Source organism: Chaetodon auriga, chromosome 17 (assembly GCF_051107435.1).
Source record: "Chaetodon auriga isolate fChaAug3 chromosome 17, fChaAug3.hap1, whole genome shotgun sequence".
Lineage (NCBI taxonomy): Eukaryota > Metazoa > Chordata > Actinopteri > Chaetodontiformes > Chaetodontidae > Chaetodon > Chaetodon auriga.
Window position 1 is genome coordinate 3,916,099 of NC_135090.1, and position 25,377 is coordinate 3,941,475.

Genomic DNA, 25,377 nt, shown 5'->3' on the forward strand with positions numbered 1-25,377 from the left:
AAAATGGGTGCCATGGAAGGTGTGCAGAGTTATAAAGCGGCACGTTAATTTGATTTTCATAGCGTGACGCTAACTCTCCTGAGTCCAGCTGCTCCACAGAGATGTTTCGGGATAAGTGACAGGGGAATTACAACTAGCTTCATTTCATTTTCATTTCTTCATCTGACAGGAAATATGGAAATGAATTTTGGATCTTTCTAATAGCCTGAAGCTCACATATCACCCCTCCACAGCTGGTAACATGTTCAGTTCCAAAGTCTAACTTTGGGCGACCTGGAGGTCAGGGCCATGGCTGCCACGCAGGTCCACTCCTCCGTGCTTCTTTCTGCAGATTTTACCGACATTCTACTGTTAAAAAATATTCATGTCGGGTAATATATAGGCTGATTTCAATGTTTTTACACTCAATATATTAAAATTTGACTAGTTTAAGACAGCAACAGCAAATCAATAACATATCGACTACTTTCCAGGGATGAAGTCAACCTGGGGCCCTCTAGAAAATCGGGCCCCACATTTATATGATAATGAAAGTGTCACCTTAAGGCTGTTTAGAAAGTGGTTTAAAGTGTTAAGCAACAGTTCAGCAAATAATCAAATTATGGCAAACACCACATGGCCATTAGGGCCCCTTGAGGATCTGGGGCCACGGGGGCAGCTGCCTGATTTTCCCAGCTGGAAATCCAGCCTTGAATTTTATTCTTGTCTTTGAGCACATTTAGACCTTCACATTGGAAAACAGAACTTAAAGGAAATACAATTGCAATTGTTTGATAAATTACATATGAACATCTCATGAATTTTTAAAAAATGCTGTCTGGTTGAAATTTTATGGAGCACGTTGGGGGGACTTGGGCTCACAGCCGCAGTATTTCCTGGTCCTGGGTACGGTCCTGCCCGAGGGTGAATGTGTGTGTGCACGCTTGGTCATTATTGTATATTTGGGTGGTCAGTGACTTGAAAACATATATGCAAAACTTGATCTAAAAAGATATGAAAATGAGTCTTCAGCCACTCTGTCTGGGACAAGCTGTCTGTGTTGTTTGACATAATGACCTGTTTGGCATTTTGGCTGCTAGACTGAGAGCACGTCTGTCCTAACTGCAAACAAACAGCGTCTCCACTCAACACATTATACCTGCATAATATACATGATTATGCAGGCCGGGCCCATTTTTATTCACCAGCCAACTTTGGCCTTTTCACTGCTATTGATCACTTACCTCTCACTGCAAATGTTACATTACTATCCACGCATCAGTGACTTCTCCTTTTCTGTCAGACTCTTCCTCCCATAGTGTGTGAGGAAGGAAGGGAGGAGGGGAGGCGAGGACTCCCCCCTCCCCCTCTCGATGTGTCAACCATAATTAACTCTGCCGCTGTTGCTCCACTTTGCTGGTTTTGCAACGCAGTCAGAGAGCGAGCCACGGCAGAGGCCCGTCTCCTGCTCAGAACAAGGCGAGCTCAGCGGCGGCGAAGAGAGCCATCAACAAGTGGTCGTTTGTTCAGTGTTCTGTTTTCAGTCAGTGAAAAGGCTGCAATCACTGACACACCCCACTATTCACCTGGTTAACCAGCTGCACGCTCATTCCTCTTCTCTTTGAGATATCAAAAGGCATTCTGGGAAACGTAGGAGTTACTAATGATAGTAGAAATTGACATGAAAGAAGCAGTCATGTAAAAGACGGTTTTGAATACACACAAAGTTGCCGCACAACACACAACGTACACACAACTTATCTCATGTCTTGCTCAGATAAAATCTTTTGTGAGATATTAAATATCTTGCTCAACCAAGATAATAACTAGTGTGAAAATTGACCGCTTGTGTGAACTTGTGCACACGGGATATATTATCAAATATTATTGAGGTCTCACTCATGCAAGATGACCACTTGTGTGACCGTGTGCTCACAAGATGTCATCTCACATCTTGTTAGTACAAGATTATTATTTTATGCTCACAAGATATATCGGATAATATCTTGTTCTGTCTCTGCTTGTTATTATCTTCTGCGAGCAAGAGAGAAAAATATCATCCCTCGGGACGTCTGGGACTCTGTGGAAGGTTAAGTACATACGAGAAATATTGATTACCAAATAACTAAAATCCAGCGAGCATCTCAGACTGCTGTTGTCTGACAGTAACAGAGGAGCCAAGGGAGGATTTCTGAGAAATAAAAAGAGGAACATCTATCTGTTGACTGTCCATCACCAACATCTATCATGAAGACAGTTCCACTGACAGCAGAGGGAGGACGTCCACTCCACGGTGCTTTCATGAAAACCTGCAACACATTAAAGCTGTGACATAATGTGTGTGTGTGTGTGTGTGTGTGTGTGTGTGTGTCAGGATAGTTGTTCTCTTCAGGCACTCTAAATTCATTCTAAAGACGTTTTGAATGCGGGATTAAGGAAAATAAGAGGAGAATGTGATAAAAATGTAGGTATGGGGTTAAGTATCATTTAAGGTTTGATTGAATGTGGCGTTCTGCTGATTATCTAATTCATCAAAGCAGGTCGATCTCAGCTGCTCTGACGGTCCTGCAGGGCACCTCACAACACACTTCATGTAAAGTCGTAATTCCTGTTTCACTTGAACCCAAGTTGACTGTCAGTTTTAAAATGCCTCTACACAGTATTGTAATTTACTGCACACCATTCTGCCAGGCGATAATCCTTCAACCTCATGAATCTGGTGCTGGTGACGTCCAAGAATACACAAAGCAGCCCAGGTCAAGGTGTACTTTAGTGAGTTAGGAATATAACCTAAGGACAGAAAAGTCAGTCCACTTTTACTTTTTGTACTCCATTTAAAGTATGTTTGATGTATACTTTGAAAAAGTGTACTTCTAAACAGATGCCATTAAGCTCGAATTAAAAGTGAATATACTAATTCTGCAATACTTGAAGCAATACTTGAAGCAGAGTTAAGTAAAAGTAAAAAATACTGTATCATACTTAAGCGTGCTTTTAAAAAGTGCAATAAATTACAAATATTTTTTATAGTAATAAAATGTACTCATTTTCAAGTCCGTTGTAACACTTTTAGCATGCTTAATTGAAGTGGACTTTAATTTACCTTCATTTGATGTATATTTAAGTATATTTCCAACAGTTGGTTGGTGATACAATACAATTGTACTGTAAGTGTGCTTTGAATGCTCAGGAATCCTGATTCTCAAATTTGTCAAAGGTTGTGCCAATTTAGCAACTATTTACACTTCAAGTATACTCAGGTATTACTCAAGTGGTACTCAAGGACTACTTGAGTACCACTTGAGTAAACTTGAAGGCGACAAAAACGGCACAACGTGTACTTAGTACATTCTTCAAAAAGTATAACTGAAGTATAATATTTTTTTCTCCTGGCAGCTGGTGGCTTTTTAACACAGTGCTGCATATGTACTGTATGTCTAACCAGTCTTAATTTCAAGTTTCCGGAATATGAACATGAAAAAAACGTAGTAAAATGTCACACTGACACATTTTTTCAAGTGAGATGCTCGAAGTTAAGCGTTTCCCATCTCATCTCTACTCTCTGTGGTGAGCCCGTGAAGACTCATTTCTGACAGGAAGTGGTCAGAGAGATGAGCCTGCATGTACACACACTGTAATCACACACACTCATATTAAAGCACGAGACTGAGGCAGGGTCTGTCACATTACAGCCAGTGTTTAATTGAGTATTCAATGAGTATGTATTCTCACAAGGCATTAAATGTACAGCAAACTACCACTATTCGTCATACATGGTGATGGGCTCACTCCATGCCAGAACTCTGCCGGGACAGAAATAATACCATGACTACATGTCCACTGCATGAACACATATCCTGATGCCATGCACTAATATTGACCATGAGCTGTAGAACCACTGAAAGAAAGCAAACTAAATGCACTCACTCAGTATGATCATTTTTACATGAAACCATCACATGAAACGGGAATAATACACGCACACTTTTAGATAGAGAAGATGACGAGGGTGGCGACAATGTTATGAACAATGCAATAACAATAAGAACAACGACGACAAGAACGAGAACAGTATTAAAGCTTTTCATGACCATATCAACATTCAGTGTATTGGAAAATACAATCCCAATAGACTCTTTGTATAAAAAAGAAGCTTTTCAAGTCAGCATGGAACAAATAACAGTTCATTTCTCTGGGGTGGGGGCAGGGTGGATGACAGGAGCGGGTGTGCTTCCATAGATTTCGGAGGAGGGGAGGTGTGTGTGTGTGTGTGTGTGTGTGTGTGTGTGTGTGTGTGCGTTGGGCAGGGTGAGGGGTCCTGGACGTGTCGTGCTGCTCTATGTGGCGTAGCGTTTGGTCCACTGTTTGGCTATCCTGTCGTGCTCAGCTCTGTTGGTCAGGTACTGTGTGGCAATGCTTCCAACCAGAGGGTCGGCTGTAACACAAGAGGAGTGACTCAGTCAGACGCAGTGCAACAAACATTTGAAACAAAGCAGCTCGTCAGTGTTTACCGGGGCATCCAGCCTTTTGTTTGAAGTCAGACCTGGAAAAATTAGTGCCGTCTACAGCACCTCCAATATGGTGGACAGACACTGTTTCTGAAATAGCTGTTATTGTGAAATTTGCTCTCCTTGTCTGAAATATGAATTCAACTATTAATCTTAATTGGTGAAGAATAAAATCAACTTCAATCAATTGTTTTGTCTTTAAAGCAGCAATAACACAGTGAAACAAGCTGTAAACACAACACTGACATATCACCACCTTCATCAGTGAGGATGTGTTGGTGCATATATTAGCATGAGATGGCTCAGTTACACATTCAGCAGATACGGAGCAACATTAGCAGTTATTTGGTGATGCGTTTGTGTCCACCTGACGGATTGCTTTGTTTTGGTCTCCACCAACTCCTGAGAAAAAAAAAAGATCTGGCCCTTTTGCTGCTAAAGTTCCACCTTGTCTCTCTGTAGTTTGGTGCTGAGCAGGTAGTGTGGTGCACGGTGGGTTTAACAGATTTTAATCCTTAGATGATCTGAGAGGTCTTCAAGTTGCTTATTTAATCCGAGCAAAAAGTGTTGTCAATTAATGATGTCGTCAATGAATTTCCTTTTAATCAACGGATTCAATATTAATCTTAATTTGAATTGAGTGAATGCTGCAAATTAAGATTGGATAAATCAGTTAATCCCACAGAGTGAACATTTGTAGTGTTACAGCAGCAGAGAGGATAATATTAAGAAGCATCAATAACCAAAAAAAAACAAACAACAAACACAAGGTGCAGAGGTAAACAATATTATAAACAGACCAAGGCAATGGTTGAGTTCATTAGTGCACATAGGGAATATTAATACTGCAGAGTGTGGTTTGCACTGACTGCACGAGTCAGTTGGTCAGTTTATGTGTGTGTGGTCTACTGGGAGCACTGCTGATTATAAGTCACACACAACTTTAAAAACATGTTTTAACCTCTATCCTGAGTTGCTTAGCGTTCGGTGTTTAGTGTTACAATGACAGTCTAAAGGTTGATTCAGAATCAAAGAGTCAAAGCACGAGCAAACAACCGAATTTCATCTTAAAAATCATCACAGAAGGAACGTTTAATATGGGACATGGTAGCACGTGGTTAAAGATATCAAAACCATGTTTATTATCAGAGTACATTGTCCAAAATGCTAACGGTTGCAACTGCAACTGTTGATTATTTTCATTATTGATCTGCCAACGGTTTTCTCCATTAACTGTTTCCATAAAGTGTCAAAAACAGTGAAAAGTTTCCATCACAAAAATGCCAAATCCAAAATTCCAAACTTAAACACACTCAGTTAGCGACTGTGTGAGATGCATACAAGCCGTGAATCCTCCAAACTGAGGAGCAGGAACCAGCGTTTCTTGTTGGCATTCTTGCTTGGAAAACAAAAAAGCTGTCAGTTGCCTCATTGATAAACAACAAATCATCTCAGCCCCAGGTGATAGTTGGCTGCATTAATAGTTAAGATTTAAACCTTTTACATTGGCGACACTTGAGCGGATCTGAGTCATGAGATGACTCCTGAAGCCTGCCACAGACACTACAACAGAACAGTTCTACAGGTTCATCTCCACATCATGGCAGGCTGTCAGATGTCAATATTCTTGTAGACAAGCAGAAATTTTTGCCAAAATGATACACAGGAAATTTCCTGAAAAATCGTTTTCAGGGATCTTGAACCTTGTCATGGCCACACGATAATGTAAACATCTCACACCTTCACGGACAGATTTCCTGAGGCGAAACGTAATCTCAGCAACAGCCTTCAAAAATCCACATCTGTGATATTTTATTTATTAGGACATCCGGCATGTTTGCACAAACAGCCACACGGTGCTGTCTAACACGCAATTACCTGACGCAGCCTATCACAGTCTGAAGTGGTGCGCAAACCTGCAGCCGACCACTGTGGCTCATCAGCATGCATGGGAATTTTATTACAACCAGTGGAAACCACAGCAAAGCCATAAGTCAAACGAATGGAGCTCTATCTTTCCTGTGGTCTGAAGTGAGGCTTGTATCGTATGACGTACGCCGCGGCCGGCACTTTTATCGACGGCGCAGTAAAACGTGCGTTGCTGCTGTAAATCAGAGGTGATCATAATGGGCTCCGACGGCAGCTGTGCTGTCCTGTCTGTTGGTACACCACGCACGCCCCGTCGGTCAGCGGCCACCATTGATTGTGCTGATGCTCGACTCGTTGTGCTGCTGGTCAGTTTCTCAGCGAGGTGACAGAGAGAAAAGCAAATTCCCCGAGTCTCACGTTCACTCTGCTGGCTTCAGACCGTCTCCTGCGGGGCTCGGCCTGCTGACCGAGCAGTGTGACGAGCTTGGCTGAGCAAGCAGCACAAACACCCCTCCGCATTAATCCCTGCTAGGGTTTCAATGATGGGGGGCTTTGCAGGCTTGGAACCATATTTCTGGATGGATGGATCCGCACACATCACAGGATTGTGGCTTGAAGCTGGAGGCATCTGACCTCTTCAGTGACAGCTTGAGCTGAAGACAGAAGTCCTGCCGGAGCTGTTTGTTGAGGAAACCTTGTGAATGAGTAAGTTTGCTGAATCATCATTTCAATGACTGCATGTTATTCTTTCCTCCTCTGACCAATTTGTGCTTTGAAGGCTAAAACAAAGATTGCAATTGTTGAATTCTTCACACAATTTCTTGAACAGCATTTGAGCAATGATCCGCTCAAATAATGACCGGCTTTTCGACCCAGCTTCAAGTGTGGTCATTTGGAACGACTAGCTTTTGACCTGAGCGACGACTGAGCGATGCTTCGTACTTTGTCAGTGTTTAACACTGGAGATCCAACAGGATGCCATTGTTTGTGGATCCAACCTCAAATAACGTGCTAGCTTTGCACAATGAGTCTAACTGAAAAACTGAGAAACTTTCAACTTTACGCACATGTCATCTGACACGCAGGACTAACAACCTGGAGACAGCCAATCGCGCACTTAGATTCCCTGCTGACACTGCAGCAGCTTGTTTTTGCCTGCTGCACAACCACGTAAATTAACTTCAAACAAAAAGGGAGAAAAGCTGATTGTCATGATCAATGGCTCTTCCATTCTCTATGATATACAGGAGCTTTAATAAGCTACCAGGGCTGGAACAAGAGAAAACATATGGGGACACATCGCTCAGGAAATGAAGTGCTTTGTCATGTGCCAGAATGGCAAGCTGACAATAGAACCGCCCAGGTGAAGTATGGAGTATGTACATCCATGGTCAATGAAAATACCCCCAGAGGCTTATACTGCCTTTGACTCCATATGAACGAGATGCTACACCATCATGCTCGAACTCACTTGAAACCCTGAGGTCTTCACAAAGATTGTATGGAAGCAGCCAGGCAGCAGATGATCAAAAATCAGATGATAATGAGGCATAACAGTGGAACCAATCATAAGAGCAGATTACGCTGTTTGAGTGATTCGATGGTATATTCAGCCCTGTTTGTTTTCTGTCGTTTTGTTTTCAGCCACTTTAGTTGTTGTACAGAGGGCACACCGGAGCTGCACTAGCCGAGGACATAAACTGCTTTTATCTCAAATATTCTGTTATCAATCTGGATTGTAAAGCCTTCCTTTAAGGCAGGGTGAGGCAGGTGTTATTACACGTTTGACAAACTGACACCCCGGAAGCTACTGAGGGGAAAAAGCAGACACCTTTATTATAAAAGACTGGCCGAATATCAGCACATATCAGCCAGATATATGATGTGGCCCAGACAGCTGCAGCAGAAATCAGTGAAGAGGAATCCCTCTGGCTTTGTTAAAAATTTAAGATTACTTTTTGGACGTTCCACAGAGGACGAGACAGGAAAAGGCAGGGAGGCAAAGGGATGACATTCGACAGAGGCCCCGGGCTGGATTTGAGTCCTAGATATGCTCTGACATGGCATGTGGCTTAGTCCCAATGAGCCACCAGGATGCCCCAGGTAGAAATCTGCTTGTGGGGCGTGATACAGGGTTCAATGTGGCATGACGGCAGGGACGGCAGCCCTGGGAGGGTTGATTAACTGTCATTCCATCCTCTTCCTCCGCTTTAATGAGCCGCATGCCAATGATCTCCGCCTCCACGGGAAAGAAAATCTTCCGATGGAAGGCGGTGGAGAGGGAAGGAGAGATATTTTTAGGGTATTTCAGATCCAGGGCCCACATTCAGCACTTGAGGCTGGGTTTAAAAAACTTAGGCAAGTGGTGAGAAGAGTAGAGAGCGGACTGATTTTGATGAAGCAAGAGGCAGAAAGAGGGATAGAAAGTGCGTGGGTAACAGGGAGGAGGGGTGACGGGGTTCCTTTTTGGCGGGGACGGGGCGTCGATCGAGTCTCTTTTGTGTCGTACTTTAAAGGAATCGGCTCATTTCATCTCGCCAACATCTGAAAATGTTGAGGAGGAGGAGGAGGAGGAGGAGAGGAAAAGCTATTCTCATTTTCGCCCACGGAGGGAGAATCTCCGCTGCCAGGTTTATGAAAGAGCAATCCCTGCAGAGAGGACACAAGCCATCATCACAGTCCCCCTCCCTCTTTTCTGTTGCCATCTCATTCTCCACAAGTCACATCTGAAATCACCTGTCATTCTCTGCCCTTTTAAGTCCTCTTTCCCTTCTTTTCTTCGTCTGGCACATTTCTCCCAGTTCTTTCACTCTGAACCATATTGCTATGATATTGGACAGATTTTTACAACAGATGCTTTTATCCCCTCTGCCTGCTCAATTCAATACTTCGTACCAACACGCATTAACCGAACTGGTAACCGAGGACCAGTTGAACAAGGAAACAACAGGTTTAACTGGTCCATAAAAGACAGATTGAATTCCCCGTTCCTACCATGCCTTTGCTCTGCTGGTAAACTGGGCTATAATGGATCTAATTAGCTTTAAAAATGTTGACATCTTCTCTTTGAATGGTGTCAGCTGTTTATAGAGTTGTGTTTAGCCAGCCAGTCCTGGTTAAATATTGATTAATCTGCAATGGCGGGAGCAGGAATACCCTGGCCAACTGTTTGACACAATACTGTAAGAGGATGCATGCAAATGTGTGAAAATGCTCCAATCATTTTTCTGCTTCTCACGCTCACAATGGTGAAGCATTCACACTGAGACAGCAATGGTTATTGGAGAGGAGAGTGTTATCTCTTACTTTGAAAAGGCCTCAGTGTGATGCAGTGCTAACAGCGTCTGGAACCCTTGTTTCATTTGCAACAGCACAAACACACAAGCAGAGGCTGTTCTGAAGTGTGAGCTGTTATCCCCAGTAAAATTCAATGCATCAGCACCACAAAGACTATCTGATGACACATTGTGCGACCTTTGAAGCAGACACAGGCCCTCCACTTGGTCTGTGTGGTGCTCCATGAATTTCAGACATGCATCAGCTTCATCACCTACATGTGCTGGCAACGTTACATGTACGTCTCATGTTTTAAGAAGCCCCTGTGTCACGTGTCCATGAAACTCAGGGTGATTATTTTACAGTATCGGACCAAGTAATGTAATACTGCCAATGCTGTCACTATGCCCAACCAACCAAGCCTGGATTTTTGGGGCTGATACTGATGCCAGTATTTGAGAATTCAAAAATATGATGATAATAAAGTTTCTGTGAATGGATTCTGGTGTCCTTGGTGAGAGGAATGGAAACAGCTGCTTCTGGTTAAACAAAAAGGATCTTACTCTTTGACAAAAAGCTCTGTCTCTGCAGGGATCCTCTTCATAATGTCAGACACTTACAATAACAATCTGAGCCTGTGGCAAAAACAAACACTTTCAGTGGACGTACACTGACGGCGCACAGACGCCTGGAGGGATTCAATTGCAGCGTGTTTGGTGACTGACGGCTGCAGCGCTCTCACTCAGCGCTGCAACAGTTTGAAAAATGATTTTCTCTGTTCGTCGCTTAGGCACAGAACCATGGTAAAATAGGGTCCTTAATCACAGATTAGTGTTTGACCAGAATTCCTCCCATTTGACTGGGACATTGAGATCTTCCAAGATCAAGCGGATACAAGCGAATAATTCCACAAAATGGCATCGGACATTATTTTATTTGTTTATTTTGTAATGTGTAGGTATGCACATCTTTTAAAAGACATTTACGTTGAAATAATATACAAGCAGTATGTCTCTCGTATTGTTTTGCCTTCTTATGGACGTAATGTGGAAAAATAGATGCTCCAATGGTCATTTTTGGCCTATTGTGATAACCCTAATTGAAAGACAAAGAAATCCATAACAACATCTCCCATGATCCCACACATCATGATGTCATCAAACGATGTCTTTTGTTAAGAGAACCACAGCAGTAGAAATTAAGTACTGTGTGTTCACATTTAGTCTAAAAAAAAAGAAAAAAGAAAAAAGAAAAGTGACCCAGACTTGTGCTGAGAGAGACTTTTTATAACCCTCAAACATGTCTCTGGAATTTTTCAACATATGTGCCAACTCTGATCTAAAGGCTGTAAGCTAATAAGTGCCAATATGTCAACCCAGCTGATTAACTCTTCACATTAAAGGCTACAGTACCTCATGGATTTAAAACACTGCTTTTCAGCCCAATGTTCACTATTTAAATGAATAAAGAAGCAGCTTTATATTTTCAACTTTCCATCATACCGACTGCTTACAGTATGAATAACCAGCAAAGAATTCACACACTGCATGCAGGGTCACAACCTAACATCCTTTAAAACTACACTTGGACACTGGCACACTGTGTGAAATACGTGGCAAAAATCCAAAGCTACCAAATCTCATGAGCATTTTTGGCTCTTTCTGTAATGATCCATTATTCACGTCTGAATAAATCCATTATGGAACATTTATGGAATGGACACTCTTTTCTGAAATCCCAGAGGCTGTTACTTCGACAGATAGAGCAATGTTACCGATCCTGTTTGAAAAGCAGCAATGCATCCATCACAGGAACATGCCTGTCTGTCCTCTCACACGACTGCTGCTGCTGCTGCTGCTGCGCTACAAAGAGCATGACTCAAGCCTCAAAGTGACACACTTCTATGTACATTATCCACACAGAATGGACACGTCAGTCAACCTGTCACAGCTAAAATTAGGGGGAGATATGTCAAGGAGAAGTGTGTGTGTGTGTGTGTGTGTGTGTGTGTGTGTGTGTGTGTGTGTGTGTCTCACCAGGGTTGCAGTCAGTGAGCAGGGAGCAGATGGACAGTAGGACCTTGGAGATGGTGAGGGCAGGACTCCAGTTGTCCTTCAGGATGTCCAGACAGATCACCCCCTGACTGTTGATGTTGCAGTGGTAGATCCTCGTACGGAACGTCACCTGGACACGGACAATCAGACGGTTAGAGCAATATTGATTTCCAGAAGACGGCCATAATCATTTTGGTTTCAAGTTGCATGACCATGGCGTCTTAATAAAGGATTGTTATTCTAACAGCTACGCTCCTCTGCGAGTCATTCGATCCATTGTTCATATAAAAATATTGATTACTTATTGTAGCTTTAAATCTGGTGGAGGATGAGGCCACTTAATGTTATGACAGTCATGGGATTAATGTGACAGATGCACATATATCCCATGATTGTCTATGACAGTCACTTCCAGCTCTTGTAAGACCACAAACAAACGGTTTTCCCTCACGAATGACCAAAACAATCAATTCATTAGCAAACATAGACTTTCTGTCGACTGACTAATCAATTCACTGTTTCAGGAAAGGATACAAACACACGAAGCCTTTCAGGCTGCCTGTGAAAAAATCATGCGCATTCTGATTGATTTCCAAGGTTCAAACGGGACTGTAATGGATGTCTGCCAGTATACTAATGCATTAATAAACAGCTACCTTATCTCAACTCCATCTGAGCACCTGAAGGCTATTCTCCATTAATGCACAGGTCAATACAGTGGAAGAGGATCACTGAAAAGGGCTGCAGACTGAAAAACCGCTGCTGCTGTATCTGTGTCTATTCAGTGTGAAGGTGATGCTGACAGTCCCTGTGGATCTGACTCAGTCAACTATGAAGTGAGGACAGCGGAGCCGAACATCAGCACAAGGAGCACAACATCATTAAGGAATGACCTTTGACCCCTCTGCTACCTTTAAGACCAAGGCTGCTGACCAGGACAGGTAGTCCAGGCATGCGTGTGCTCTGTGTCGCTCTTCTGCTTGCTTTGTGACTGCAGCTTGCCCTTGTTTATTTCCTTCCCTTCCTCCCTCTTTTATCCTCTCATTAAGTCTCCATTCCTCCCTTCACATCTCCTTCTTATGAGAAATAAACAACCCTTGTGTGCGAGCCCAGCCCTCCCTTCCTCGCATTCCACGCTGGTATTACTGAGACAGAGATATAAACAGGACACTTTCCATAACATGAAGGGATTTCAGGAGATGTGACATGAAAAGGCAGACACATGGTGATTAATGGTGATTGGTTGAGGGCAGGTCTCACGCTTGACTCGCTCCTCTTCTGTTCTGATACCTCTGCTGAGATGGGTTAGCGGTGGCAGGCTAATGCTGGCAGCCCAGCAGCCATGAAAAAGATCCTTGGCCAGCCTGTGTGGTCTCATTAACAGCCTGTAATCCCATCATGGCTGATGGTAATAGATTATGATGCTGCCTCTGTGTAACAAAAGCTATGGGCCTAATCCTACATCCCCTCTGTATTATGGATTCATCCCTCAGCCTCTAAACCCAACCTCTACATCCTCATTTTGCATGGCAACAACAACTCTCATTCTGATCAACACGTTCATGTACAATATGTGTTTCTACAAATACCTCAACATGAATATCTAAAGCAAATGTCATGTCAATCCATTTCAAGATATTTTGTTAAAAGTGGAACCAATTTGGATTAAGGGAAATGCTGGAGGAGAGTCACCAAGATGAAAGGGTCTCTTCCTCTGGGGAGCAGTTACAGTAAATCTTATCTAAATCTAAAGGCCCCATGTTGGACTTTGAGAAGTCAAGGGGTCACTAAAGTCATTTTAAAGTCACCTTTTCATAAACATGAATATCCACAACAAAATAGCTTGTCAATCTGGCCAGTTGTTGTCATAATATCTTAATTTGGATCAGCGTTTTAGATGGACTTTTGAGGCAAACTATTGCCCATCTATACGCGCAGCAGACACAAATCACCAGCATCACTACTTCAGTCATCATATCACCCAACCCTAGGGTCATTCAAGTCCTTCCACACGTGAACACATTTGGCTAAGCTGTGATGTGGAGCATGTTCCTCTATCATTACCTCAGTTCTGCTCATTTACAATGTCCACATTTAACATTTTGGGAAATGGAACTGATTGATAGTTTCATGAGAAGGCAGTCAGGACATATTTTCAATGAGACGAATAGAGAGGTTTGGTTTAAAGGAGGGAATGCGAATGGCTGATCATCTGAAAGTCTAAGCTTCACTTTATGGCGCTTCATGGCGCATTAAACAGTCTATTTCACAAGTTTGAAAATGAGAGTGGCATCGTGCTGAGGAAGATAAAGTGTGCGGTGGAATTTAGTTTAAAGCCATGAGGAAATTAGAGTTGATAGAGGGGGATAACGTTAGTCAGTTAGACTCTAATCTCCCAGCCCGTCATTGGCAGCTCTGCTCAACAGGTCCTGGAATGGACTACCGTTGGATCAAAATACAAATGCTGAGGCATGTCCTTGCCACCCTCAACCTCTATCTAAGAGTATCAGTGTCAGCCTTAACTGGCATTATCATCCTAACATTAGTGAGTGAGCCGGTGTAGTGAGCAGCTGCAGCTGTTGGATTGGTGGCTGTGAGCCGGTGAGCTGCTAGATGGCACAGCTCACAGCCAGACTGGAAAAACACGGCAGCAGGAGGCCAAGACTTCACTCGAGCTCCATGTCTCCCTCAGCATGGACTGCCAGGATGGAGGCAGTTTTAGCTGCTCAGGATAGAATGAGGGGGACATTGCTTCTCTTTGGGAGTTCTGTTTTGCACCAGGCTACAGATCAAATACTCAAAGCTATAACAAAATTCACAATCAATTGGATCTGTTGTAAAGTGTTTTCAGCATGAAATGGCCTATCAATCCACATCAAATCCACAACAGTTTAGGTTTTATTCAGTCTACAGTTGTACAAAGCAAAGTCAGTGTTTTTCTTCCAAACTGTGCACTTGCAGTTCCCATTTGTACTGAGTATCTGGTTTGCACTCTGTTCATCAGAGTTATGGACGCTGGTGCAATAGAACAGCTACATGAACTGATACTAAGCCCTTTGATACCTTACAACAAGGAACTGGAATGTTTCTCTGCAAACTTGAATGTGTCAGGGATATGATAACCACGTATGCGTCCCTTTAGTGACTCACAGCCAACCTTATCATTTGCTTAAATTATCATTGTGGATGCAGTGTAATAGGCTGCATGGGAGACATAGGCCAACCCGTTACTAAGAAAGCATCAGGAAGCCAATCACACAAGTTTTGTATCTTTTTCATGATTTCTGTGAAAGGGATTTCTGAAGTTTTATACACAGCCCACGTTTATGTTTTCTACCGCAAACTGTATTTGATAAATGTAGGGCTGGGTCATAGTGTAATTACTGTTTTGATACCAATCAAAATGTGTCATGTACCACCAAGCATTCAAAAGAATACTGAGAGCTGTCTTGTCAGATCAGTAATCTGTGATCAGACTGTTGCTGCTTTTTACAAAAACTGGCAAAACACTTGCATGGCTGCTTTTGTTAAGAGCACATTTAACATTTGAAATGTTTAGGTAGGTCGTAGGAGACATTGAGTGAAGACTGTCTGGTCAAATTACAGTTTCCAAGGTGAAAAATGAACCTTCACTCTCAATGAAGAAAGTACCATTTGTTAGTAACTCAGGTACTGTGGTGGTAACAGTGTTGAACATTTTCTAATAAATACTCAGTCCTTGTATTGTTTGAAAGGTGTTTAAAACCATTGCTGATGTAGAACCTGATTTTCAGTGCTGAAAGCAAAACTTTTTTCAATACGTCAGACTGATGAATATATAAAAAATAACTGTAGAAAAAGGCCTATATTCGCAAAATAAGCCAAACCTCTAAACGCATCAGTGTATAATTGTGTCTCAATACAAACCAGCCATACAAAATCTTTACTCAAATAGCCTAAAATTCCCAAAATTCTGATTTAGACAAGGAACAGAAATATGAATGAGTAAAATTAGGTCTGCACCCAAAGATTTTAGAGGTTTGATACCCAGCACCACCAACCACATTTCACAGTTCAGAAAGTAAACACAAACAGGCCATTTTCAGCAGTTTACGTCACATACTGTATGTGACGTAAACTGCTGAAAATGGCCTCGTTATGATAAGAGGTGTTGAAAATAGGGCACCACTCTCTCTTAAAAGAAGGTAGTCACAGAAAGAAATCTGTTTTTGTCTCTTTGGTGCCTGTTTCAGTTTAATTGGTTTCAAGCATCTGTTTTTCTGCAGGTTAAATCACTTCCTGGAACTGAACCAAAAAAGACAAACAAAACATCTCCACAACTACTGGACAGACTACCCTGAAGTCTTCTGGGAATATTCATGTTTCCTACACTGTGATCCATGAAGACCTTTTTTTTTTGATGGAATGGAATCCAATGATGGATTGATTTTTGTTTAATTTACCGTTCATGGTCCCTAGAGGGTGAATCCTTATATTTGTTATGACCATCTTTATCCTCAGGATGATCTTTGCATATGATGTGTTTCATAACGCAAATTCTATACTATTGCTGCTCAACAACTTTCACTTCGCAACCAGGCACCAAAGCAAGCCAAATCCCTCTCCATACTGAATGGTCCATATTTAAACTGGATAAATAAGGTAGATACCCTAAATCATTTTCCTGTTTACTTTTTTCTATTTGTTTTTACAACACATGTCTCTAAATATCAGACAGAGGTTAGCAAGTGAGTATTTCCAGACTTGAAACCAAAACCCAGGGCAAAAACACAAGCACGACTCAAACCGAGGGAGGTTGCAACCGCTGTCAGCCAGTCTACTGTGTAAATACTGACACACACTTGCATCAGCAGAACACACGCATATCCCACAAACCCACAGCCTGACTGGAGGGAAGCCAAATTCTAGCAGCATGCATATCAGAAGGAGACACAACGACAAGAAACAGTTAAGGATAAGGCTGGTGATAAGGAGGGAAATGTTTAACCCGTCGGACCCATCCATGTATCAAAAGGTTAACAGTCAAAGTAAAGCCTTCCACAGTTTCTGTAAATGTGAAGCAGCACTAACAGCAAAATTAACTTCGAGTCTGTGATATTCTACATTTTCTTATTGTCAACAAACACCACGTGCAGCCCAAAACTAACAACGAATGTCTCCAACTAACAAGTACTGTGTGTGCATCAAAGCCTGATATGGCTTCTTCCTCTGTGCCACAGAGCTCCATTGTTGTCCAAAAACTATTAAAAACACAGCAATGAGCTGCATTGTTACACTGGGTGACAAGTTCCTTCATGGACACACACACACACACACACACACACACACACACACACACACACACACACACACTCCTGCTTCCCCAAATTCTCCAAATATGGATTCATCTGCACCTGAAAATAGTCCCCAACAACAGTGCTGTTTTCTCCTGTTGGAGTAACATTTGTTAAAAAGTACAGTGACCAGATGTTTTAGGAGATTACTGAGACTTTTTTGGAAATATGTTGGCACTGTAAAGTTTTTAGATTTATTTTTTGTCTTAGCCTGTTAACAACACATATCAGTTTTGGTGAATGAACTAAAAATATACTGGTCACATTTTCATCATGCATTTCATTTTTGATTTTGTGTTTCAAGCCATCTTTGATATGAATCGTTACCATGATTACAGGTGTTTTATCACAAGGTTAGTAAAAAAGCCTTGCTCACCTGTTTATACCAACCTATACAGACTACAAAAGACTGACTCTCTGCATTAAATGTTGCTGTTATTCTCTAACTTTGGCTGTTTGAATAGAGATGCCTCATTTCCTGATGTTTGTGCTCACTTGACATAGTTAACCGTTTCATGTGCTCGCAACTGCAGAACCGTGATTTCCTTTTAAAGCCTGCCTGGGTTTAGAGACAAACAGCGAAAATATATGATTACATTGAAGTGATGTTCCTTAGCGAACACTTAGGGGAATAGATAGATAGATAGAGAGATAGACAGATAGATCGACAGATAGCCAATGTATTCAATCCACAAATCAGCTACTTTTTTCTTTCCAAGAACTGGTCGTGTCAGCCAATATTACTAGCAGAAATGTTTCGAAAATAGTACAAAAAGTATAGGCCCATTATTTGCTTTCCGACCAGCCTTAGTTCTCTGTGTTGCGTTACCCATTATTTTGTCAATGTGCTGTAGGTGAAAAAGCTTTAAACAAGTCATTGTTGTTGGACAACAGCGTGAAAAGCTGACAGCCTGCTGGGACAATGGTGACATTGTTCAAAGCTCCGGGTGAAGGAGCAGGGGCTGTGCTGCATAGCTGCAGGGCACCACTCACCTTGGGTGGCTTGAAGGGGTAGTCTGGTGTGAAGGCGATGTCCAGGAAAAACACTCCTCCCTCGTACACGGAGCCTGGAGGGCCCAGGATGGTCGACCTCCACTCATAGATATTGTCTCCTTTAGGACCAGCGCTGCATTTATGAAAATAAAGACCAGAAAGAAGAAAAAGGGAGCAATTTAATCTACCAGCAGGCATTTTGAGAGGAAAATATGGTCTAATAGTGTAACTCAATTCTCTCTGCAGCAGCAAGGGAGTGAATAAATAAAGTGAGTGATTATCAGCTTTTAAATCAGCTGCACAAAGCTATTATTTGAAGTTCTTATCCATTTGAAGATTAAGCCATATTGCTCCAGTATATATAACAAAGACTACATCTGTAAGCCAGAAAAATGAATATGATCAGTGTCATGTGTAGAAATGATCTGTCTGGGATGCGCAAGCAAGCATGAAACACACACTAACAAACCTACACATAGACACACACACACACACACACACACACACACACACACACACACACACACACACACAAGCACGCACGTGCGCACACACACGCACCAACAGGAAGGTGTTGAGCAGCAGCAGCAGCTCTGTTTCCTCACTGTTCATCAGAGCTACACCGTTGGGCAGCTGGCTGCTGCAGGGCTCCATTGTTGTCTTGATTCTCAGCACACACACACACACACACACACACACACACACACACACAGCTGCAAGAAGAGAGGCACTAATCCAATTCTATTTTCTATTGGAATTAGGCCAGATGCCCCTGTCGGTTTCTTGTATTACTTTTACTTTCATCATTTACACACAGAGAGAAAGCCAGAGCGAGAGAGAGAGACAGAGAGAGGGTGAGAGAGAGGGGGGTGTGGGGTGAGACAGAGAGAGGGTGAGAGAGAGAGAGAGAGAGAGAGAGAGAGAGAGAGAGAGAGAGAGAGAGAGAGAGAGAGAGAGAGAGAGGGGTGGGGGGGGCATGTGTGAGGCACATAAATGTAAGATGAGAGTGTGAGTGGAGTTGTTCATGTGAAACAGCAGCCTGTTGTAAAGCACCGGGCCTCTGCAGACCTATTTCTTGTCAGCGTGTGTTTGGACACAGAGAGGAATTATGGGAGCGGGCTGGGGAGAGGATGCTGACATGTTCTCCTGGATGGATAAAAATAGTCCAGAGAGTGATAGTGCGCTGGGACCGATGGGGGACAAAGAGGGCCAATAAATCGCTCCGCTTGGCGTGAGGAGATGGCCTGATATGACTCGGTGGAGAAATCTATTTTTGTGTGTTAAACTGATTTTTAAAGTCCAATGGTTGTAGATCAGCAATGTGAGATTAGGTTAAACCACAATATTGATCTTTAATTATTACAAGAGCTTCAACGCATTTACAGACCATCTCTAAACTGCCTACTGTGTCCAAAATCGTGGAAAAAGTGGTTCTGGAACAGCTTGCTAGCAAGCAATCAATCTGAGAAATTTCAATCTGCCTTTCCCCAATTATCAAAACACTGAGACTTCTGAGACTGACACTGCAGACCATAATATCATAACTGATAGGCTGAAACAGAGGTTGTCAGTGGTTCTGCTCAAGTTTTCTGTCACAATTAGAAATTATTCCTGGTGTCTGGTGGAGTTCCCCAAGGCTCTATACTTGATTCTATATTGTTTTCTATTTATAAATTACAATGAGTCACATCATCAGCCGGTACAACACTGTCTAACATTTATTTTTAGATGACTCCCAGCTGTGCCTTTCTTTCAATCCTAACAATATGGATTTGAGATTACTCTTTGACTTTCTTTGATATTAAAATTGGATAAACTGAATCCTCCTACAACTGACTGTCAACAAAACTTGGATATTAACAATTATTTCAACTCCTGCTGTCAAAACTCTTAATGAAATCCAGAAAAAAAGTATTTCACTGCTCTGTCTGTTAAAAGTTTTAAGTCTAGCTAGGTGTGTTCCCAGAACAGTGATGTCACATTGTCCTGGGGTACACCTGCAGCAAGGCGAGAAGTCACTTAGACTGCTATAATTCACTTATCTCATTATTTAACAGCTTCTGCACATTCGAAACACTGCTACCAAACTTCTAACAACTACCAAATGTCCCGCTCACATCACTCCGATTTAGCTTCATTACACTGGTTCCCAGTTATAGTTTTAGAATTGATTTTAAAATAGGTTTAATTATTCAAAAAGAATCACACGGCAAAGCCTCAGATCATGTTGCTGAAATGTTCAGACCAAAGTATCCTTTATGTCTCTGGTCATTGTCGCCTTCTACTTAATCCGTTAGATTAAACTCAAATCAAAAGGGAGCAAAGCTTTTACAATCCCAGCCCCTAATGATAATAGGCTGGTGATATTATGTTAGAATTGTTGATTCTGTTAAACTTACTTGTATGATTTGGACTTTTTGTCATAAAAGTATATATATCCTATCTGATTACAGTTTTATCTTCACTGTGTTTCAGCATTCCTCTTTTGTTTTATTAAATTGATTATTGCTTTTATAATTTCCACTTATTATGCTTAGCACACTCTATATGGATAACCAACCAAATCAAGTTTGCTCCATGAGCCTGGTACATTTTAATGAATATCAGCACGTAGAGCGACTGTTGGTAAGCTCAATCCACAAATGACCACAGTCAGCCTTGAAAACATCGTTATAAGTCAAATCCTATTCCAAGGTAGACATTTAAAATCGCCCTCTAGGCCTCTAAGGTTGGACAACCACTGATTTTTCTCTCCACTGAGTTCCCACAGTTCAGTCTGCAGCATCTGGAAATGTTTAGATGCCTGCCAGCACCGCCTCTTTTTTCTGTTCATGCAGCCTGGTACAACCCGCTCTGACAGGAGAACAGATTTGGGATCCAGCAGAGAAGGATCTGTATTTTCAACACATGCCTCGGCCTGTTAGAATGATGGAGGACACAGACCTTCAAGGTTCATCTCTGTGTATGCTCTCTTATGTGTCAAAGGCAACTTACCTGTCTTTATGCTCAAAGGCTGGGAAGTTCTCATTTAGAATCTGGGATTTGCTTCAAATATACCAAAACTCGAGCCAAAGGAAAAAGAGTGCTGTTCATAATGAAGGCTGAATGACGATGATGGACCCGGCTATTTCCCACGGTGTCAATTTCCAAACTGTAAGCCATTAATAATGAGCCGGAGAGCACTAACAGCACCCGCTAGAGGAGCACTATAATTAAGATGAGGCCGTTTCTGTATCCTTTAGCTCCCTTGCAATTGTGAAGTCTTTATTCAGCCTGGTACTGACCAAGCCAAAATAAAACATCCACATCAACGACAAACGGTAGACTGTCCCTTCTGCACTGAATTATTTATTCTAAAACCCCACAAAGGAAAGACGCTTTGTTTTGCAAAAAAAAATTACAAATACGTAAACATTTCCATAGCCGGAAGCATGCTGTGCTCCACCCCATCACACTAAAAAGGAAATATTTATAGCTTGGTTTAGTAGTCAGATGCGTCTCTGATCGGCCGCATTGAAAGCAGTTTGTATTTCCACCTGCCTTTGGGTAACCCCAATCCAGGAAATATTCAAATGCAGATGCATGAAATATGTACAGCATAGAAAAGGAACCCATAATGGAAAATAACGGATTAAACGCTTTTGGGTTTGAGGACTACAAACTGTCCTGGCCTGACTTTGCTGTCATTTGTTTGGTGATGGAATCCTTCACGTACAATTTCCTCTTTGCTGTGCAGCATTATTCAACAAACTATCGGTCTAATTAAAGATTTAATAAACAGAACCAGGGTTGGATGGAGATTAATTCACTAATCATGTTTTGGTTCAGCTATTAAAAACCTGATTAAAATTACGATGTTATCATTGGTCAGAAACAACAAGGCAAATTCACACTAATGGACTAAAAAGTTTTCTATAGTTATACTGCAGAGATGTGACGGCCTGCTTAAACTATTTGAGGGATACAGAATAAACTACTCATAGCTGCACCCTTTTCGGTAGGTCTTAGGTCTTATATATACTGTATATCGTTCTAGTTTTAAAAATCAATATCTGACTCTTGCCATTGACTGCTGTGCCACTCAACACCTTCAGAACATTGCTTCGATAACCAGCCCCACCATCTCAGACTCATCTCAGATCTTTCAACTGTTCCTCTCTCACATCTCTTTTGTAGCTCTTCCTGAAAACTATTTTTACTCAGGCAGGTCACACACACATACATGTAACGGGCTACTGGAGGATCCAATTGCTGTGCCGGCTTATTTACGGTAAATAAATCACAGGTAAGTGCTGGGCTGGACTGTGACACATACACACACATGCATGCTCATGCACAAACACACACAGTTGTATTTCCATCACTTTTGGGGACATTACATGGACTTACAGTCATTTCTTTTATGACTTTCCCTAACCATAACCACTACTTGCTTAAGCCTAACCTTTACACTAGCCTAACTAACTTACACCTAACCTTACTCACCTTAACTCGTGTCTTCACCCAAGTATTTAATGATTTACATTACAGGAACTTGCATTGTGTCCCCACAAGGAAGGCGAGTCTCCACAATGTGACTGTGTAAACGGACTTAAGTCCACACAACATGAGTATACACATTCACAAACACACACCCGTGCATGCACCGAGACACACACACACGCACACACACTTTCACTGGTGGCTGCAGAGGTTTGAGACTGCTGTGTTGCCTTGCCCAGGGCCACAGTGAAGAGCTAAGCGAACAGAAATACTGCAGTCTCGCTTCAGCACGGAAATGCTGAATGTGACTAATGCTTAAACTGAGTGGGTGTTTGTCAGTTGCAGCTGAGATAGTAGCCATAATCTCCTGTGACAGCTTGTTAGGACATCACAGAGAAACAGCAAAATACTAAGTCACCTAGGGTTCTGAATATGTCATATTACCTTTTTAAACCTTTATTTAGCAAAGAAAAGTCAGCTCTGTGCTTTTTCACAGCAACCCCCTGCTGCACATTCAGACACATTCAGACAGACACAATCACTGCCTTGTACTGCTGCAGAAGCAGCAGCTGGGACTCAATGTCCCACTCAAGGGCACCTCCACAATGGTTGTTTAGGGAGCAGAGAGCGTAACTCATTCACGTTTCTTCACACACACACTTTCAAGCCAGTTTGGGGATTTAATGAAATGTTTGGGGATTTGATATGTTAACCTTCTCTCACCTCGAGGCTACTACTGATTCCAGATTACTGACTTAGTGATGATACCACAAAAGCTCAAATGTATGTTTAAGGGATGGTGTGTACACAAAAGCTGCTGATTACGACAGAACTGGCCAAAGCACATTTTTGTATTTTCTGATAAACGCATATTAGCATGCAGACTTTGGTTTTTATTTGAATCCTTGACATGTGCCAGGGAATCTTCTTCACTTCAAAGTGAAAAGATGAAGCGCAACATGTTGTAAGTTCTTCAATTTTAGATGAGTTAATCGAAGTGTTTCTTTTTTTTTTTGGCTGTTTAACAGTCCGCTCTTGCAGATGCTTCAGAAGCACAGTTGGTTAACAGTATATAATTTTACAACCTTCACATCAACCACTGTAAGGAGACTCACAACTCATGATATTTACAACAGTTACATGATTTTACCTTCAAAATTTCAGAATAAAATTACAATTTTCATGCTGACTGACTGTGTCAAAGTTTCTAGCCAAAAAACCTGCCAAGATCAAAACAGGACAGGCATCTTAAAGCAAAGAACCTTTCAGCTGTAGTTTAACTTTCTGGTTCCAACTTCTAAAACAAGCCTTTGATTTTCTGAATCATACATTTGGTTAAAAAGTCTGTTAGGTGTCTAACAATGGCAGCAGTTTATACCTTTGCAGATTTTAATGACAAAAATAATTTCATCAAAATATTATCAACCACTTGTTGAGCCTGTTGGGTCTACAGCCATGCTAGCAGCTCCGTGAGGCTGAACTTAGGCACAGCACCTTTAAGCTAACATCGGTATGCTAACAATCTCATAATGACAAACTTAACATGCTGATGTTTAGCGGGTGTGTTTACCGTGATCACTTCAGTTTAATGTGTTAGCATGTTAACAGTTGCTAATTAGCAGAAAATGCAAAAGTACAACAGAGACTGATGAAGACTGAATGTTATTACTTTTGCAGGCATTTGATCTAAAACCAAAGTATTGGACAAATTAGAAAGTGTACTTGATGATGGCGCAAGATGAGAAGGGCTCAACAAAGTCTTCACTCTGTGTCTGGGTAGCATGACTAGATTTCATGCAATCCATCCAATAGCGGTCTGAGTTTTTGAAAGTGGATCCCTGTTTTGAATATCTTGTGGACGCGGGTGAGTCTTGTCAGTGGTTTCACACTATTCTACTAATGTAGAGGTGGCAATATGAGACTGCTGTGCAATGCACCAAGACAGGCAGCAGAGAAGATGACTGCAAGCTAGTCAACACAGACCTAAACAATGCTGAATTTCAAATACTTAACAATGAGCTTTGTAAATGGCAACATTTGAGTCACATAACTTTTGTTAGTTTACAAGAAAGCTCCACAGGGCACCTTTAATCTGAACCAAACTTGATATAATTCACGCTTGAGTGTAGACCAAAGATTCAGCTTTTGGGAACAAAGAATGTTTTGTGCTAAATTTTGTGCCAATCCATCTTCAACACGAGTAGCAGATGTCAATTCAACTGTAGTCAGAGAATTATCAGAGCAATTAGGATTCATCCTCTGGGGAACATCAATGTCAGTCTTGACAATGGCAGACCGACTGATGTCGGAATTCCTAAAAATATGACTGTGGGTGTTCTGAATGTGTTCACTTCTCTCACATAATCTCACAGAAAATCCCGCTGCTGTGTAAGACTACTGCTGCAGGAATCAACACTTTGAACGCAGCATGAGGAACGATCAGCATCGGCTGCGAGTCAAACACACTATCAGTCTGCACACTGACATGACAACTCATCAAAGAGCTTTGCATGTCTTCACTCATTAAGTGCTTCACTCCAAAATGTAGAAGTCTGTTTATAGTTTCATCACTGTAGCGCAGGGCAGGAATTTCACCAGCAACCATGGTCATCATGGCCCCTCTGTGTGGCCTTCTGAAAATCGTATGCCGCTCTCTGCCTGTTTTGTTTTTTCTTTCCCAGGATTCTCCCTGCCTGTCTAACTCAAATGCAGTCTGCCTTTATTGAAAATTCTTACAAAAACACAAAAGCTTTTTTTAAGCACCCAAACTATTGTCCCTATTATCAGTAACTGCTTTGAAGCAATCAACAAGCGCCTGTGCACATTACGCGTGGCACTCAAGTGTGGAGGCAATGGGGAATGACACATTCACTGTTTCTGCAA

At 41.9% G+C, this 25,377-nt stretch overlaps 1 protein-coding gene across 1 annotated transcript in view; it reads right to left on the reverse strand.

Annotated features, from left to right (window-relative positions):
* Positions 1 to 3,660: 3,660 nt before the first annotated feature.
* LOC143334893 (ubiquitin-conjugating enzyme E2 E2-like) overlaps positions 3,661 to 25,377 on the reverse strand; it is a 66,727-nt gene continuing 45,010 nt past the window's right edge. The window contains exons 4-6 of the mRNA XM_076753859.1: positions 18,013 to 18,145; positions 11,669 to 11,816; positions 3,661 to 4,414 (exon numbers count right to left, since the gene is read on the reverse strand). Coding sequence (XP_076609974.1) covers positions 4,317 to 4,414; positions 11,669 to 11,816; positions 18,013 to 18,145 — 379 coding nt within the window. The 3' untranslated portion in view covers positions 3,661 to 4,316. The remainder of the gene's footprint in view (positions 4,415 to 11,668; positions 11,817 to 18,012; positions 18,146 to 25,377) is intronic.